The 19,569-nt window shown below is 48.3% G+C and overlaps 1 protein-coding gene and 1 long non-coding RNA gene across 3 annotated transcripts in view; both read left to right on the forward strand.

Moving 5' to 3' along the window:
* Positions 1-158: 158 nt before the first annotated feature.
* On the forward strand, positions 159-11,912 carry LOC142363943 (uncharacterized). Of its 2 annotated transcripts, XR_012766049.1 has the most exons (3): positions 159-366; positions 6,853-6,976; positions 10,782-11,912. It is a non-coding gene; the product is annotated as an uncharacterized LOC142363943 (long non-coding RNA). The 2 variants fall into 2 exon arrangements; XR_012766048.1 differs by lacking the exon at positions 6,853-6,976.
* Positions 11,913-18,927: 7,015 nt separating this feature from the next.
* Positions 18,928-19,569, forward strand: part of DPYSL3 (dihydropyrimidinase like 3) — a 37,344-nt gene continuing 36,702 nt past the window's right edge. Inside the window, exon 1 of the mRNA XM_075441507.1 lies at positions 18,928-19,267. Within this exon, the coding sequence (XP_075297622.1) occupies positions 18,962-19,267 (306 nt within the window). The 5' untranslated portion in view covers positions 18,928-18,961. The remainder of the gene's footprint in view (positions 19,268-19,569) is intronic.

The following is a 19,569-nucleotide window of genomic DNA, read 5'->3' on the forward strand; positions in this document are numbered from 1 at the left end:
CCGCCCCTCGAGCGCGCGCTGCCTCAGCGGGGCCGGGCGGGAGGCCACGCCCTGGGGCCGGGCCGCAGCGCGGGGCGGGGAGTGGCGGTGCGCGGCGCAGGGGCCGGTCGTCACCGGCCCGGCGGGGTGCGCGAGGCCGAGGGGCGCGCCCCGCGCCGCGCTCGCGCTGGCAGCGCCCCTCACAGCAGCGCCCCTCCTGGGGGGCGGCCGTGCCCTCCGCTGGCGCCGGCGAGTTCCCAGCGCCCTTCCCGGCTCCGAGCGCGGGTGCGGTGCGTTCGGGTCGTGCTCCTCGGCAGTCTCTGGACACGCCGGGAAGTCTGCCCGCCCGCCCCGCGGTCTGTCCGCGTTCTCCGCTGCGGGTGAACTGTAAGTGCCCGTACCGGTTACGGTGAGACTCCGGTGAGAGAGAATGACGCTGTGGTTACTGCGTCTCCCGCAGCTCTGGGTAAAGCGGAGATACCCAGCCAGCCAAGCAAAGCTCTTGGCAGGGCGAGCCGGGCCTGCCAGGAGGAAAGATAACGGCTCTGAAATTCAGGCGTCTGCGCTCGCTTCGTGGGCTGTTCCTCCCCAGGCCTGGACTGGCCAGTGAGACAAAGCTTACGGGCTGGTTTCTGCTGTGCTCCCCGGGCTGACGGGAATTGCCCTGTGGGAGGCAGGAGAACCACGGAATAGCAAAGCAAATGCTCTTCCGTTGCATTTTAACCTTTGTAATGGTTGTGATTTGGAAAGTAAGGTTTACGATTTTCCGTGAGTAGTTAACTTCCAGAGGAAGTTGATGAACTGCACTTGCTGAGCTCTTCTACGAGCTGCTGGAACATCAGCACACGCCGGGTGCAGGGATTTGCGGGAGAAGGTTCAGGGCTGACCCCTGGGCGCTCCTGGGTTCCCGCAGCTTGCCCTTGTGCGGGAGAACGGGCCAGACTTGTCCCGCTTCTGCTGAGGAATCTTCACGGCTGGACCTGGGGCAGCAGTGAACAGCTGTGCTTTCATTGCATTTGTTGTCAGAGAGACAAAATATTTTGCAGCCCTGCTTGGGAAGCCCGTAATCCCAGAGGTGAAAGGCAACACAGCTCTTGGAAGCTGTGCACACTACAAAAAAGACCTTCTGGTAGGAATTTGCCAAGGAAAGTTTTAGGGGGGGAAATGGAAAGCACATTTTGAAAGTGTGATATTGTAGCCACACACCTATCCCATCTTTTTACACTCAACCCCCCAACAAATCTAAGCTAAAGAATGTTTTATTGCTACAGAGTAGCCCAGTACATGAATGTATTCTTTATTAAAGAAAAAAATTCTTTTCCCCAAGATCCACTGCAGCTCATATCTCTGACTGAAACAGATGCAATGGGCCCAAGACACAAAAATGTGGATCTAGCTTTAGACCTCTACTATTACAGAGTTCAAAAGTGTTTATCTTCAGCCCCTTTGCACAATAATCTTCAAATAATGAATGAGGCAAAGAACTTGAGCCAAGCAGTCTCATTTCCTTTGGTTAGAAAAAAATGGAAAGGGCATTTAATATTAAAATACATTAATTCAGAATTAAATCAAAGGGAATAGTATGCATATAAAAGAGATGTGCACTACAGGACCTGTGGAATAAGCTTAGCTCGTTTTGTCTAAAACCAACATGGTAAGGGCATGGGTCTGCACTGTAAATATGTCAAGGTGGATAAACACTGACAGAGGAAAGGACAAAGGTGACAGAAAAAAGAATGTGTACAGACTAGCTGTGGTTTGTTAGAAATTAGGAGAAGTTTCCTGGCTGTGCAGTTGTACTGTGCATTACTCTAGCTAGTGAAGTAAGATCCTGGAGAGTCCTCCAGGGAGGTACTGCGAGCCATAGAACTGAAAATCACAGCAGTGCTCTTTGTCTGTGGTGTACGTGTGGCTCTAGCAATCACTTCTCTAGAGACTCTCCTACACCCAGAATGTCATTACTGAAACAAACCATGACGTATTTGGGCAAGAAATTTGCTTTCAAAATAACAGTTATTTATACACAAAGCATTAACGTATTCAACTTCCTAATACATATGCGACTAAGCACCACACAGCCACTCACTCACTCTCTCCCCCCCACACCTGCTTATTAGCAATATATGCTTATCAACCATTCTACAGTATCTTGCAGCCCATGGCACCGCTCTGCTTGAGTAGCAATCATTTCTTGTGCAATTGCCTTTGTATCTTGTAAAGTCCTAACTTCCTTTTCCAGTTCTCTCATTTTACTCTGTAATGCAACAACTTCACAGTGAAGAGCTCTAAGACCAGTAACTAATAGACCATCCCCATCTCCCTGCTAACTTGTGAGAAGACTCTAACGCTGCTTTCCGTGGCAACCCGTGCAATAGCTGTTCAGTTGTCTGGGGAGTAACCACCACCCCGTGAACTATTTCAGACCGTGCTTCCAACAGAGCCCACATAGCCAGGAAAGTGGCCGCGGGGGTCCAGCCCTCAGTACTGGGCCATCCTGGAATACAGGGAGGCAAACTGAGCTGTGTTACAGACTCTGCACCCGTCAGGGGCAGGCATGGGCAGTGCTCATGGCTTGTGTAAAGGAAGTATGACTGCACATTGAAAGGTTTCTGTGTTGTCTCTGCAGCCCATTTGGATGGCAGTAGTTTTCCATTGTTTGGGAGGCTGTCTAAATACAGTAAAAGCCCTAATAACTGGCAATGTGCCATCTGCTCTGTGTAGAGGGGGGCTGAGTCTCTGAACATGGCAGAAAAATACATCCCAAAGCCCCGTTCCTGCTTGGACGGAGGAGCATCCCACAGCTTGTGCCACACTGACAAGAGGCCATTGTGCAATGTCTGCTCTAGTGCCTGGCCACCAAGCGACAGCCATGAACAAGCTGCTTTGCACCGCAAAGAAAACCCTGTGAAAACCATGTTAGAAGCCTGGAGCAGGACTGAGACTAGAGATATAATGATTTCAGTGTGTACAACAGATGGAGAGTTTCGAGCATGGAGCCACTAATCTCTGGATTACAGACTCCCTAATTGTAGACTGACACTTACTGTTTCTGAGAAGTGCTACCAGCCGAGGGAGGGAGCTTACAGATCAGTGCTCAATGACTGAATGCCATGTTAGGAATAAACAGGGAAGGAACAGAGACTGGAAAATGTAACTGTACCAAACTCTTGCTCATTTCTGTCTTTGAATGCTGCATGGGGTTCTGGTCTGCTGCAGATCTTGAAAAGAGGATAGCGGTGCTGGAAAAGGTCCAGAAGAGTCTGGCATGTCTGCTCAAAGACATGGACCACAGCTGCACCCAAGCATGCTCCTCAGCGACAGGCACTCCCTCAAGGACGAACCGTCAGTCAGTCACACATTTCTCAAAATAAACAGGGAGCCTGTAAGAACCAACAACAAAGTCAGTTCTTCAGCACCTCAACATTAACTGTAATACTAATCCCAGTATGGTCCTATCTTACTGACTCCTGGCCTTGAAGCAGATGAAAACTCATTATTCCTGCTACTTGGTGCCTAATTCTGTCCCAGTCAGTCGTACAACAAATCATACACCAAGATCTACAGCTCCCACAAAACTGAACCCTGAGACTAACTCTAGCACTGCACTTTTAGCTGATATCTTTGAACCCTGGGACACAAGAACTAAAGCAATCGATAACCAAGCAGGTGACCCCATTGGCATGGGCCAAATAAGGTCATCTATAGGGTCATCTATAAACTAAGGTCATCCACTCTTTTAGTTCAGATCCCTAACCCTAAGAACAATTCTAATCCAAGCTGTCAGCCTGTCCCTGTGACATTTGTTATTTCCAGATTTAGCTACATGAAGGGCAGAGGGCCTAGCCAGAACCAGCAGTGGTTTATGACCAGAGTCCTAACCAAGACGCAGTCATCCACTCTGCTTCTCATCGTACCCAAATTAATGAAAACTCTTTTGTTTACTTCTGGCCTTATCCTCTACCAATCTAGCTAGTAAAATGCAGAAATTAACTGAACTCCACAGCCATCGCTAAACTGAACACCAGCTGTAGCCTGGACCCTAATGCTGTACATTGACTGAATTCCTCATCTGCCTCAGGCACAGGGAAAACACCCATATTTGAGCCCTAAGAGCCTAGCAGGAGCAGGAAATTCAAGCTCTTCAACTTCGTACTCCAGTACACCATCTAAACTCATGCCTTGGGGACGTCTCTTACCCACAGAAGTAAATGTAAGGCAATTTCAGAGATTAAAAACAAAACCATGGGATCTGGCAAGATGCAGTCATCAAGTGGGTTTTCAGTGCCTCCAGTCAAAAATGCTGACTTTAACAATAAGCCTGACTTAATTGCCCGTATGAGCTCTAGAGTGCTAGGAAGCCAGTTGATCTTGTGCACGCCAGGCCTCCTGCCACTGCGCCAGCCGTGTGCAGCAACCCTGTGTTCCCAGGTCCCTGCAGAGCCGCACGCTCTTCACACCCGCACTGACGTCACACACTCCCAGCTCACAAGCCCCGACAGCCAAGCAGGACCCGCAGTCAGCTGAAGGGAAAGCCAGCGATCGTGAGATCGGGATCTCTGAGAGTATGGTGTCCGAGGTGTGTGTGCCACTCTGCCACTGAATAAATGGGTGAAGATTATTGCATGCCGTAGCTACTAGGAAGAATCTTGGCAAGCTGGGTTAAAAGCTGAAACTTGATAAGCGAATCTCACTCGGCCCGTAAGACAGTGTTTGTTCTGCGAATAAAGAGTGTCCACAGCTCTTATGCCAAGCCTAAGCTAAAAATCATACAAATATGCATATTTATTAGATTCTGACCCTCAGAGGACTTGGTGAGAACGAATAGTTAGAAAACAAGGTGACTTGCAGAAAGAATCTGGATAATTGTAAAATAATTGCATAGCTTCATCTGGTTTTCTTTAGACTCCTAAAGCAGAGTTGCTGAGTTATTGCATTCTTGTTTGATATCCTACATGAAGTCATATTATTAATTCCAGAGACACAGCTGGCTGTTCTCTGCTGCCTGGTTAGCATTTCGCCATTGCTACAGCAACACAAACAGCCTTGCAAACCCTCAGAGAAAGGGCTTCCTCCTAGGGGTAATTCCTCCCTCCCCAGGCCTCCCCACCAAGCACGGGGACTTCTTCCAGTTGTGGCTGGGACAATTTAAGCTGCCCTCAGGTGCTGATTCTTTAGGTGCCAGAAAGCGCGAGACTGAGGAGGGGAAGAGAAGACAAGAACAGTGAGAGAGCCGGACAGACAGTGAGCATGTTGTCCCAAAAATCAGGGCTCTTTTACCTGGTGTGTGAAACGCCAAAACACACACAGACCAGAAGTATTTAATTGCATATTTGCGCGGGTAGGGGTATGTGTGTCCAAACAGCACACCAGGCTTTCAAATTGGCAGTTATTTATACACAAAGCACTAACATATTTGACTTCCTAATACATATGCACTATTCCATTAACAGAGTAAGGAAAATCTTCATCATAAACCCAAGGAGGGTTTAACTGGACCAGCACAAACCGTTACCAACAGCTTATGCTGAAAGATTTCCCCAGAACAAGCATATTATCCAGTGATTGACCTCTCCCTAGGCTAGCCTGAAGCTGAACATCTCATGCCAGCTGAGTACTTTGCTGTTGTGGGGTTTCATCAAGTGTGCAGAACAGGTCCCCAGCAAGACCATGTTTCGAATGCCCTTAAACCAGCAGGAACAGCTTAAATGAGCGTTGTTGCTCCTGATTTACAGAGGTGTAACAGAGATAACAGCCTAGCCTAAGAGTCCAGAGAATGTGTGTAGGAAGCTGACAGTAAAGTATTCCTGCTGGAATCCCGTGGTGCATGTTGCAGGCCGCTGAAGCCAGGGGGTGAAGGTCTGGATGGGAAGTGTCCATGTCTATCTTAGTATTTGAGTGTGAAAACTGTGACAAGAAAGCTGTGATTTTACAAATTTAGACCAATAATGGAACAGGAAAAATATACTCACCTCCTACACCCATTTTAAAATATGACCATGAGATCCAAAGAAATCTTGAGCTACTTTGATAAAAATCATACCCAAAACTTTTTGATTAAAATTATAGCAGAAATACAAAGCCTGACTGCCAAAACTGTAAAAGGCAAAACTCGCCCATGCTTAGCTTTAGCAATTGTAAAATGACTGAAATGCTAGAAAACTGACATTAGTTTGGAAACTGAAAGAAAGTCACTAAACATTGTTCTGGAATTGGTTTCCTAACAATTGTCTAAATATATATGTAAGAATATATAATATTATATCATATATGATATTATCACATCATAAAGAAATGTGCTGTAGTGAGTAGTAAAAGCAGTTAAAGAAAAGCCTTCTCCACTTAGAAGAAACAAAAACATCAGTTAAAGTTAGCAGTCTCAGCAATGAGTGGGACAGACTGTCTCATGCCAGTGACACACGGAGCTCTGCCTGCTCTCTGCTTTTTGTGCTGTGCGTGCATTAGCTGTGATCTGCTGTCCGGGTGACGCTTGGATCAGTCAGCAACAGCGGGAGTGAGTTCATGACCACGGTAGACACCAGTTTCCTTCCTGCAGGCAGCCATACAGTGATGATCTAACTGCTCTAGAATGCCTTTAAGCTGCAAATGCGTGGCCTGGTACCCACCCACAAAAGACATCTGTTGCAGAGAAAGTTGCCTCGCTTGGAGGATGTGCAGTCCTTTGCATGAACTAACGTTGTTCTGAAATGCTTCAACTCGCTGTCCAGCAGCTACACCCAAAACGGGTTGAGGCCGCCTATCAGTACTCCTTGGAGGGGAAGACGCTTCTCTCTGTTGTTAAAGACACAGCAGAAACTCTTGGTGTGCTTTCTTGCTGCGGTCTTGATTGAGGCTCTACTGAAACTATGCTCACAGGTGAGAGTGTGTCCTTGGCTGAGCTACACATCTGCTCATCAGCGGCTGCTGACTCCCAGATGATTCAAAGGCTCAGGCCTTGAGCAGACTGTCTCCTTTATGAACAAACTGCAGTATAAATGAGGTAAGGATCATATAATAGTGGCTCATTAATTTTTATTTCTTTATAATAGCCCTAATTAGGTTATGAGCATTCAAAGATTGGAATGGAAAAGCTTCTGGACCTGGAATTCTTTTGTTTGTACATTCTTTGTATGTTTTCAACCATCTCAGAAGTTCAGTAATGTTAAGCTGACACAAAACATGCTTTACAACACAAGACTATTATTCTGCTTTGCATGGTCCAGGGGAAACATCATGAGCTTCACTTCCTGGAGACAGATAAAGGAGGTCTGAAAGCACTGCCTTCCCCCTCAGTGGGGAATTCACTGCCCTTCCAGGAACTTTACTGGCAAAAGACAACATTTTTCAACAGCAGTTTCCAAGTTAGGGATCTGAACTTCTGTCCAGGCATGAAGAGAATACAACTGGACCTTATTTAGGATTAATGGAGAGCGTACACTGAAAAACTAGGAGGGCAAATGGCAGGTTGGAAGTACTCACCACACAGGAAAATCAGTCCATTTTCATTAGGTACCTAAAAAAGAGTTTTATGAATGAAATATGAGCAAATTCTATGTGATCATTCTGACAATTAGCACTGGCTGCAGTTATCTCTTAGGTCCTCAGTCTGCAAGCTGCGATACTATCTTTAGCTTAAAAACATGGGAACATTTAAAACTACATAAATAGCATTAATCATCAATGTAGAATATATGAAACATTTTTTCAGGATGAGAACTGAAGTATCTTATAGTTCTCTCAGTCAGCATGTTTTAGGGCTTTCCTTGCCATGTTCCCAGCAACCTGTTTCTTGGTTGCAGTATACCTTGCTGATGCCTACACTGTCCCCAGCACTCCACTTCTCCTGGTTCTGCCATAGCTGCCCTTGTTGCTAAAGCTCTGCAGAGAAAATCTGGACCTCACTGGTCCTTTCCTCATCATCATGGAAAGTGCTTTGCAATCTTCAAAGGAAAAGTGCTAATAAATTAGAAAGCAGTACTGTGCAAGTCTAAGTAAATAAATTGCAGTTTCAAACAATGGAAAGTACAGAGAAAGTTCACACTCCTTAACAGGGTTAAGGCACACATACTATGTGTTTTTAAGAGAGGCCAGAGAAAAGCAGTGGGCAGCTGTGTGAGCTGGAGTTCCAGTGCCCCTGAGCTATTACGAGTTCCAGAAGTGATGCTCAGAAAGCCCTCTGTGCAAATCTCTTCCTCCAGAACCAATACACACTCTCAAGCAAGACTTGTTTTTAGACATAGCTAGAAAGCATTGGTGTTATGCTTTCCCTGTAACCTCAGAGAATGAAAGCAATGAAGGAGATAAGAAAGGCAACATCCACTAAGTATTATAATAAAAAGACAACAATCTACAGCAGTTTGGATTCCTTTGGATATGAAACAGGGAACTTTTAAAGTGACCAGCTCCCCAAAGTGCCTTCTCTAAGCCCCAGGTAAACCAGCCAGTACAGTTGCAGTTGCGTAACTGATAGGGGCTGTGAAAAGAATTCAAGCAGGAATCTGTAGGAAAGACAAGCTTCTGTTTTTACCTTCTCAGCACAGAAACTTCCAGAGGTCACCGTGGTATCCGTTCCTTGGATTTTTATCAGTTAGCCTGGGCACTGAATGAAGGATTTGAATACTCTAATGATGCATGGTCACTTCATCTAAACCTGTAAGAACATACCATGGATATTGTACATAAAACTCTTTGGCGACCTGCACGTGTCTGGTCTGTGTGTGACACACACAGGCCCTCACTTCCATATCACAACGTATACGTCAGAAACAGCAAAAAGGTAAAAGGCAAACACAGTGAAGCAGAAGGGCCACACTGCAGAAGTAACCTGCCATGTTCTGATCCGTTTTCTACCAAGAGAAATCTCTAGTAACAAGGAAAATATAGGGAAAAGGAAAAGAATTTTAGCTTCTCGGGCTGAGAGTGGTCCATTTGGCAGTTACAGGTCTCAAATTTTTAAAATACTGTATGTTTTATGGGATGTGTGAAAGCTATATTGCAGTTAAGGCACTAGCACATCTGGGATGCAGATTGATTTCAAACTCAGACATTTGAAGTTTTTCACAATTTTCCAGTCCAAAACACCTCACTGTTTTGAAAGCTCACAGCCATTGACGTTCTTAACTTGCCCATGCTCTATAATGGGCCCACATCAAAATGCTGCAATTTGGACCCTGGGTTCCAGCCTCTTCAGCAAGAAAGCATCTGGCTTGTTATCTGCTCATTGTTCTCCCTCTTTGCTCTTTATTTTTTCATACTTTGTGAAATTCGTAGTGACACTCAGCACAATGGTATTTTGTGGTGCCCAGTTCCTTATTAACAGGAAGGAGCCTGCGGTGTGATGAGTCAGTTTGATTCCTTTCACTGCAGTCTGCCCATGGTATGGCACTCACAAGCCATCAGTTTAGAATTAAAAGCAGCTGAGATGAAAGAACCAGGCCACAAGTTAGGAAGAGCCCCTTCAGCCTGAGCAAGTGTGGGTATGAACATGTATTAAAAAGACAAAATGTTGACATTAATTTAGTGTCCGTGCAACAGAGTAATCCCATAAATCCAGATAATCCCCCTATCCTCTCTAAACTATTCTTCCAAAACCATTGGAGATTAGGTGGCAAGTTTTTTGTTGTCTCACCCTTTCAGCTGTCAGTGATACCTGGGCCGAGGGTGGAATGGAGCATCCCCCTCCTCTGCTAACACTTCACACTCCTTTTTGAAAAGGAAAACAGTGGAGAACCAGGCCCAGAGACATAACAGCATCCTGAAATGGGTAGGAAATACCTGTGGCTTCCACTTCCAGCCTCTGACATGGCGTCACAAATTTAACCTTGGATGTGCAACCACACAGGGGCAGTTTGATACTGAACTGCCTATTGCCATTACAAAGAAAGAAAAGAGCAATACATCAAGTAGGAAATGGGAAAAAATAAAGCATTCTGGGGAACAGTATATTGCCTTCTTTTTTAGCTCCCTAAAGCAAAAGTTACTAAGAACATTAACGTTTGATCCTAGGAGCATAACCCTGCACGCAGATCCCATTTGTTTTGAGGTTCCCTGCAGAGACCTTTATTCACAGCCCAGCAGACCGGACCCTTAGCAGCTGTGCGCATCACAGCCCACCTGGAAAGCCTGCCTGTTCAGTAAGGTGAGGATTTCCCTGGGAAACAGGAGTACACCAGATGGTCTGAAACGGGCACAACCTGCTCTTCTCCCCCACCCTCCGGGTGCTCACGGGCCTGACACTGACCTCAATGTGGCAGGGTTTACTCTGGACTAAGTCCCCCTTTTTCAGGTGACTTGTCCCAGGTGTACTCAATGCAGCTGAGCTTTGGTTCTGGCCTTCTGACAGTCTTGGGTTTCACGTGAGCAGCTGAAAATAAGCTTAGGGAACAACACATTCCAAGGCCGCTTGTAAAGGAGGTAAGAGCAGCATGTGTTTGGGTGATGGATTTCGGTAGTACAGAAGCGTATTTCTATTATTCGCTGAAAAGGCGAGCCCATAAGCTGTGCTCACTTTTCCCTAGGACATACTTAGCAAGCAACATAGATGGACATTATCTATTTTTATCTTTTTTAACATCTGTCTTGAAGAGATAGCCCACCAGTCCTTAATGGTGGGATAATTTGACAGTGATTTCAAAGGGAAGTTTGGTGGGACAGTGAATACAGACCCAACATGGTTACTAATGTAATTAGATAAGCTGGAGGTGTGGCTTGCTGGCGCTGGGTCTGCTGAAAGAGTCTTGTCTTTACTGCCCTACTTTCTTCACTCTTTATACCCAATCAAACTTGTTCTTTTTTTTTTTCCCCAGCAATGCATGGTAAAACATCAAGGAGATTCCTGAAGTGCCTTGAACTCATTCATTTCTCGCCTGTCTGTTCCCACTACATCTCAGAGCCTTGCTGTGGTTGGCTGACGGAGTCAGAGATCTTTCGTTTGCCAACACCATGTAGCTTTGTTATAAAACATAACTAGACTGATTCTGCTTTTTCCTGTGCCAGTTTTGCACAAAAGTATCTCCACAGAACGACATTCTAGTTAATCCAGATTTACACCAGGAATGATAAAATAATGTGATAAATTCAACTCTCCTAGCTAGGTGGAACACAGCAAGGTGCAACCATCCTTATTTTGGACACTTTGGACAGCAAGCAGTAGTAAGTAGAAATGGAAGTAAAATTTGGATGGGTAAATTTTAGTCCAAGTGACCTTTGCAAGTCCGTCCCTATGAGAAATGTCAGCATCCCCTTTCTTCTTTGGCTCTGCCACAAGGGAAACAAGACAACTGGCTGATGTGGGTCTTGTCAGCAACCCATTTTGCAGTGGTGGTGGGAGAGGAATGGCACCGCAGTCTGATCAGATTAGACCTGGCACTTCTCCTTTGCTGTGTGTGTCAGACTGCAGGTACAGCTACGCCTGTCTATTAGATGACCTAGAGCACTAGACAAGTGCCTGTAAAGGCAGACAGCTATCTCGGACACACCATCACGCTGTGCTGACATCGCTGTGCCTACCAGCTACAGAATGACGGGTGTAGCACCCAGCTGCAAGCCACCAGCCCTCCACACAGGAGCCCTGTGACCATGACCCCATCGCATCTTCGCTTTGGTGCTGTGTGCACAGCGCAAGCACTTAATACAGACGGGTGTGGAAAACCAAACCAAACCAAACCAAACCAAAGAGAACAGTAAGTGATTCTCTAACCCAAGAACCGACTACAGCACTGAAAGTTCACGTGTTCCACTGCGTTGTCCTTGGGAGCCCTGTGCCGAGGTCAGAGAGCAGCGGGTGAGCAGGACCTGTGCACACAGCGGGAAGACTACTCCGGCCAGGTTTTTCCATGGTGCTGTCACCGACTTCTGTCTGGACTGGTGGTGCTTATCAGCCTCCTGAAGCTTTGCAACTGTCAGATGAAGGATGCTAATTAAATGAATGCAAATTACTTTCATAATGTATTTTGGCCGTTATTTGAGCTGATTAGAATTACATAAATATATTCAAGCTGAAAGAAAATGTAGCTCATTATTAATCCTCAGAGCTGTCTGCTTACCTGAAAAAACATGCTTTGGAAAACTACTAAAGGATCTTCAGCTGACCAGATGGTGATATGTCTGATGTTCAAGGATCTAACAAGGATCTTTGCATTTGGGCCTTTTTTCTGTTCTCTTTGATGCATAAAACTTCAAAAGACACTGTTTTAGTTTCAATGAAATCTACAAAACTTCTCTTTTGATTGAGATACCTCTCTCCTGCAGTGTCTTCCTTCAATGAATAGAGATTCAGCCAGTATTTAGGTTCATCCTCTGGCCAACAAGGATAAATCTCTCTTGAGATGCCCCCTTCTGCCCCTTTCCAGAAGACGGAAGACAAAGCTTTTGCAGTTTGCACAAGGCTCCCTCGGGTGGCCTGGAAAGAAACAGCCATACTTGCAGACCTCCTGGACTAGCAGCACTCTGACCTCCGTTGCTCTGTCGTTGCCCAGTATCCATCACCTCCAGCACATTAACTTCTCTTCAGCTGATCTGCTGTGGCAGGACGGAGCTTTCAGCTCTCTGTCTGCCTCGACACGTCCCATGGACAGAAAGTGATGCTCTGCAGGCTGCTCCCTGGCACAGCCACGCTGCCCGAGAGACCCCGTCCTCGCCCATACAGCCACCCACCCGACGGCGCGAGCTCCTTCTGCAGCGTAGGCAGGAGAGGTCATGCCAGCATCCAGGAGCCCGTCACGCCACTCACCGGTGGCTGGTTCTCAGCTGCTGATCACAGAACGAGCTGCCTGGTGAGGCTGCCTCCTGCGTGTGCTCTGTGCATCGCTGGCTGGTCATTTATGTCTCCAGATACAGTTAATCCTAGTAAATTCATGACTCACCGAGGAAAAACAGAGTCCTAAAGCAGTGCTAGAGCCAACTCTTTTTTCTCTAAGATAGTAAGGATTTGCTCGGCTATTGCTAGTCACTCACCTGTGGCTACCGCTAAGCCAGGACTGCTGCTAGACAGCAAGCAGTGGACTCATCTCTCTCAGCACAATAAGGACCATGATAACAACTTAGCGCAGTCTAGCTTTACAGATCATTGGGTAACAACCCTTTCCCACTCCAGTTATTTTTCACCTGAAATAGTGAAAATAATGAAATAGCCCTAGCTATGGCAAGCAGAGTTCTAGTTGCTGGAAGCCGTCAGTCACTCCAGTTTAGAAAATACGATTTTCCTCCAAAGTCATAGCAAATGGACTGACAGGCAAGCAGACTGGGATCTTTCAGTCACAACCTGGTTCCTGCAGTATTTACACAGCTAAGATGCTTCTGTCATGGGTTATACCAGAGGTTAGAGGGCCATGACAGAAAATGCACACAAATGGCAGCTCTGCCTACTTCACTAGCCTGGCCAAAATACGTCTCACCGTTTGCTTCCTCACAGTCACAAGAAACCACATAAACAAACAAGCAAACAAACAAACATAGTACTTTTAAATCCACAATAATTCTACTCTGTTTACATCTAATTACTGATTATAGGCGTGTAATCACTGGCAGGTAATCACTAATTATCTCTAGATACACCACCTGGTTTTGGTGTTGAGCATCAGTGTGCTCTCCTGAAGCTATTGGCAGGGTGGTTGAAGGAAAGACCACATTAGGTCTGCAATTTTAAATCAGCTGAACATCATCTCCCAGCATGACTTTGTGGCAAAGACAGCTAACGCTAGTCCTTGACTGTGCTCAGAAGTATCAAATGGGAGCACATATGGATGTATGTAACATCGCTGTGCTGTTGCCACGCTGCCTTCAGTTCTAGCTGCCTACGTTTCCAGTGGCTGACAAAACTGCCACCTCTTCAGCCACAATCATAGCACAAGGACTGGAGAAAAAGCCTAGTACTTTCTTCTCAAGGATAGCAATACAATCATCATGTCAAAGAGAAGGTTAAGCAGAACTCAGCCACAGTCTGTAAGTGCCAGTACGGGGGTGCAGACACTTGATAGGGGAGGCCCCTGAAGCTCAAGGATGGATGTGTATGAGAGGTCTGTTGCTGGAACCTGAAGTTGAGCACATTTAGAGGAGATATGGGATTCCCATTTTTAACAGCAAAGGTAGGATTCTGTTTTATGCTCTTACTGTACCTGTCAAATACTCCCCAGTACTAAAAGTGTAAATTGAGATCAGATGGTTTTCTGAAAGATATACAGAGTTGAGATGGAGAACTTCTTGAGGTGCAGAGCAGCCTGGAGGATCACAAAGGCCTGTTCTGACCTTCTAACCTACCATGTCCAAAAGTTCAGAAACTGGAGCATGGCAATGGAAGCATCAGCACCGGGCCCTCCCTGGTCCTGGCCCTTCACAAACGTGACATTTCTCCGGGAATGAGAGAACCCACCCATCTCTGACCCCTGCCTCTAAATGCAAGTAGGACAAGCGGATTTGCTTGTCAAGTTTGGCTCTTTTGCTAGTTCTTCTGTGTTTGTCCTTAGCCTGACTTTTCCTGAGGCACATGAAATGCAGTGCTGGAGGCTGGCCTGACATTGCTGCAAGAATGAATCAGCAAAACAATCCTGTTTATCTAGCAGTGCCCTAAAACAGGACACCCAACTAAATCAGGACTGCGGAGTAAGAGAAGGCAGCATTAACTTTGCATGAAACAAGATAACTCCAACTGATTTCATCACTGCTACTTATCATGTGTGTCATAAAGGGCTGCAGTTTTATCAAACCCTGTAGGAAGCAGATGGGGATTAAAAAATCAGTGTTAACCTGCTGCTACCACTGCCCTGCTGCTTCTCCTGATGAACCTACAGACTTTCGAAGCAAATGAGCTATGAAACCAGACATGCATTTATCATGCTAACAAAGTTATGCTGTCATTATGTCGCTTTCATGCACAAGTAAAGATCTGCTGCCTCCAGGCCCACAGGAAAACCAGTGTAAAACCATTTTGTATTGATTTGACATAAAAGAAGGAAATGTCCTCCCTCAGGAGGGAGCTTGAGCTTCCGAGCACTGGTGAAGGAGGGGGTCAAATCTCACCTAATGTCAACAGCCTGTTTCCTTCAAATAACACGACATTCTCCAAGTCTAATGAGCATTGTGGTCATAGCTATGGAGCCAGAGACACTTCCCTCCCACCACCTCAACTCTCCTTAAAAATGCTGAGTAACTCCAGGAAAAAAAAGCAAGAATAAAAAGCTAGACACTAGATACTGTGAATTTCTGGCAGGACTTTCTTCCTGCCAAAGCCTTTGTGTTCCTCTGGGGTGAAAGCGGAAGATCAGTTGGCACGCAATGCTAGAAAGCACTGGAAGTCATCCGATTCCCGCAAAGTCAGCCTGGCTCCCGTGGGCACAGCTGGACCTTGGCTGGTGCTCGGCTGCCCGAGGAGCAGACCGGCAGCCGTGGTGGTGCAGGGTGCTGCACGCGGAGCCGCAGCCCTGAGCTCTGCTGAGGTGAGACCCCCATCTCGGCAGGGCAGAGACGCCCGCAAGCGCTGCAGCACTTGTGAGGGCTCTGCGCAGAAGCCTTGGAGGTGGAGTGTGGTTGAGAGAGGTGCCAACCCAGCCCTGCGGGCCCCACTGCAGAGCTGTGTCCCCGCGGGGCTGCCCAGGTGCTGGGGGGCATCAGGGCCACGGGAGGACACCCCCATGTCAGCAGTGACGTTGTGTCTCCTGTCCTCACCAGTCACCTGGGAGAGAATTCGGGTCATGTCCAACACAGATGGCAGATGACTAATACTTCAATGTTAATAATGAAGGGCATTTAGTTTACCAAAAAAGAGGTGAAAATGAGGATGTGACTGCTGCCTGCGAGACCACCAAGTGGAAAGAACTCCTACAGCAGTGAAAACATGCAAGTCTTCCAGTGGCACAGGCAACATTATTGTGAACAAGAAGCTACAAATTGGGACATGCTCCACTTTTTTTTAATCCTTTTCTGTTTTTATTATAGACAGAATGACGTTGCATAGAGCATCTGGGGACTGGGAACCAGCACAGAAGTTTGCCAACAGAGGATGCAGAGTTTATCCAATTAAGAAACTGCCTGCCAGCCTGACAAACAAAATATGAATTAGCAAAATCATCAGAAAATACCCAGCAGAGAACAATGGTGCATTGGCAGCAGTAGACAAGATGACCTAATATGACTTCTCTGTCAATACCTTTGCTGTTTGAATGATTCAGTTGGTAATTTAAATTCTTCTTCAAACATCTAAAAGATAACACTTAGTAAGTGGGCAGCCTCACGGAGAAAATGCTTGTGAAAGTTACACCGCACGTTGTGCCTCTCACTGGTTACTCAGCACTGGGCAGTCGTCGTTTGGAGTCCGTGATTCCGCTGCAATGGGACTGACCGGAAACCCAGCTGGTGCTCTAGCAGCAGGTGCGGGGGACAACACAAGAAACCAACATGGGGGCTGAGTGCACAGAATAAGGAGACGCCTACCCAGACGGGGTGATTATGTCCCGTCTTATTAACTAATCCTTTTGCAGAAAGGGATTTGACTAAAGACCATTTCCAAGAAGGCTGCACCACTCCCTACATTCGTAACTGGTGCAGTTCACCCTGTAGCATGACTGATTTCCATTTCTGAGTGCTGCTTAATAAAAACAGTTCTTACTCAACTAGAAAGACAGTCTAGTCAGAGGTAAATCAGAAGCTTGCCACTACAAAACATAATTTCCCACAGAATAGATGCTGTTCCCTAAATCAGAATACTAGCCTATTTCTTTTCATTCAGATACGACCAGCAGTGCCTGTCTGGCAGGCTCAGCTCAGACTCCTGAACCACGAGCGACAGGCGCTCTTGTTCTGGGGTCAAGACGTGACCGGAGTCCTCGAGCCGGGGAAAGGCTCTGCAGGGCTGGCGTGTTGGATCTGGCAGGACCTGTGGCAGCACTCAGTACTGAGTTCCAACGCCTGCCACCTCCATCCTTCTTGGGCACAGGCTGGGAAGACAACCTTTGCGTGGGATCCCCTCCCTGATCGGTATCTCTCATCTACTTTGCACAGACAAGCGAGAGGAGATCTGGTTTGCCAGCAGGATTTGAAGATGCACCACTCATGACTGTTTGCCTCAAAAGCATTTTTGTCAACTAGCATATAAACATGTGATTTAAAGAAAATGTGCTTAATTACAGGGGAGAGACATTTCGTCTTTGTATTATTAAAAGCTTCATATCTGATCTGAGACATACATATACAGAAATATAAATAATGCATTCTGCTGGGCTCAAAAGCAAGGCTATTGCAGTGAACACACACTGAATCCAAACTTCAGTTTTCATGGTATTCTTGAACTAGCAGACTTACAACACCCAACAAAAAGAATCCTAAAAGTGAATGGCAACTTGAGAAATAAAATATTGGCTTTTATACAGTAAATAATTTCCATTAAAGGCCGGATTTTAAAGCCTTCACTTCTTCAAGAGCCCCCGGACTCCTTCACTGGTGCAGATAACTTCAGTGCAACCATTTATGCAGCAAGGCGCTAGGAAAGATAAACACTAGAATCAGGATTTGAATAAATATTGCTATTAAAGTACAATGCTGAAACTTTTGCACATTTGCAGAAACAGACAAAGGCCAGGCCCCGTTCCAAGGAATTTTAATTCCCCATAGAGCTACCCAAGCATATGGAGAGGTCCCAGCTAAAACAAGGGGCTCATTCTAACTTCACCATGGTCAGTGCACAAAGCCACGAGGCAGTCTGCGGCTTTTCATCCCGAGAAGGGCCTAATTCCTTAAGTGCTATTACTTGGCAACTAGAAGGCAGGGGCTCTGCTCGCTCTCTGAAGTATTCTGGCCACTGGCTCTGAACAGCAGATGTGTAATTTTTCCCCCTTGCCAGGGGCAGAAGCTGGCTGAGATGGTTTTCAGCTTCTGCTCGGTGGATCCAACTTGCAGTGGGAGCAGGATAAATTTGTTCAGGCTAAGGCAGTCCTGTGGGAAGGTAAAGACCTTGTGGGCAGCCCCTCTGTGTGCATCTATTTGGACAGTACTGGTGGTCTTGCTGCTAAGCACCCAAGTACAGAGGGAGAGTGTTTGCCAGGAGAGCAGCAGCAGAAGACACTACAAAACAAACTCATTCTGGCTATTTGAAGGGATACTTCCTTCCTTAGCTGCCAGGCACTGCTGCTGCTCCTGCACCTGAAATGTGACAGTGAGCATCATGCAGGCAGCAGCGCAGGGCTCCTTTCCCGATGTGTGTCCCTGGCTGGGCAAGCAGCAGGGCTTTGGCGCAGGCACAAAGCCCGTGGTGGCAAATTCTGTGACGCCACAGAGCCACGGCAGCTGCATATTAAAGTTCATGTAAGATTGTGAGAACAACCAAATTTAACCCTCCCTGGTGTTGCTCTAGAGACAGTAAGGGTGGACACTGCCCAGTGTTGGCTGTGTAACACGATGCTGTTAAAGTAACTCATCCAAGTTTGCTGACACACTTTATTTATATTTAGTGCATCCTCTCTTCGCCTAACCCTTCAGACCTGAGTAATTAGGCAAAAAATCAAGGTCCTGTAGATTGTTCTGCTTAGGTGGAGGAAAAGGGACAGACAGAGTTAATGACGGAGGTTCAAGCCCAGTTACACCACCAGACTGCTTCTCCGCGTGCACAAAGCAGGGACCCACCCAGAGCGTTTTCCCTCCCCGGGCCTCCGGCCCCGAGTGCTCGGTCGAGGGGTTTGAAGCCAAAACCCCAGGCGCGAGACTCCGCCCCGCGGGGCTGCGGCGGTCCCGGGACGGCGGCCGCTGACACCCCGCGGGAGCCGGGGCCGGGCGGGGATCCCCGCGTCCCGCCCGTCGCCGGGGAACCCGCCCGTGCACGTGGCTGTCCCGGACGGCGCGCTGCGCCGCCCCACAACGCGCTCGCTCCCGCCCGGCTGCCGGCCCCGCCCGGCTGCCGGCCCCGCCCCGCCACGAAGCCTCGCCCCACCGCGGAGCCCCGCCCCTCCCGGAGCCGCCGCACCCGTCCCGTCCCGTGCGGTGGGGTCCCGTGGCAGCGGGCATGGCGGCGGACGGGCGGCGCGGCGGCGAGGAGCTGCCGGTGTACCTGGCGCGGCCGGGCTCGGCGGCCGTGCCCCGGCAGAAGCGCGGCGGGCTCTTCTGCAGCGTCGAGGGCGCCTTCGAGAGCAAGACCCTGGACTTCGGCGCGCTGCGCGTCGGGCAGCGCCGCGCCCCGCCGCCCGCCCGCCCCGGCCCCGAGCCCGGCCCCGAGCCCGGCCCGGCCCCCGGCCCCGGCCCGGCCGCCGGCGAGCTCCGCGCCGCCCCCGAGGAGGAGCGGCCCCAGGACGTGGCCTCCGCGGACGACAAGGTAGGGGTAGGGGCCGGGGCCGCGGCCGGGGCCGGGGCGGCCGGTCCGGTCCCAGGGCCCGGCGGGATGGGGGCGGTGCGCGCGGGGGGTGCGGGGCCCCGGTGGGCTCCTCCTGGCTTTGCCGCCGTCCCCGGTGTGCGGAGGTGCTGCCGGCAGGGCGCGGGCCGGCAGGCGGTGAAGCCGGGCGCCGGCGGGGCTGGCTCGGCTCGCTGCCGTTCTCTTTCTGTGCTCGTATGAAGGAATACCTGCGTGTCCCGTGTGTGTCCCGTGTCCCCCCCGAAAAACCCCGGGGCGGCTGGAGT

This window comes from Opisthocomus hoazin, chromosome 22 (genome assembly GCF_030867145.1).
Source record: "Opisthocomus hoazin isolate bOpiHoa1 chromosome 22, bOpiHoa1.hap1, whole genome shotgun sequence".
Classification (NCBI taxonomy): domain Eukaryota; kingdom Metazoa; phylum Chordata; class Aves; order Opisthocomiformes; family Opisthocomidae; genus Opisthocomus; species Opisthocomus hoazin.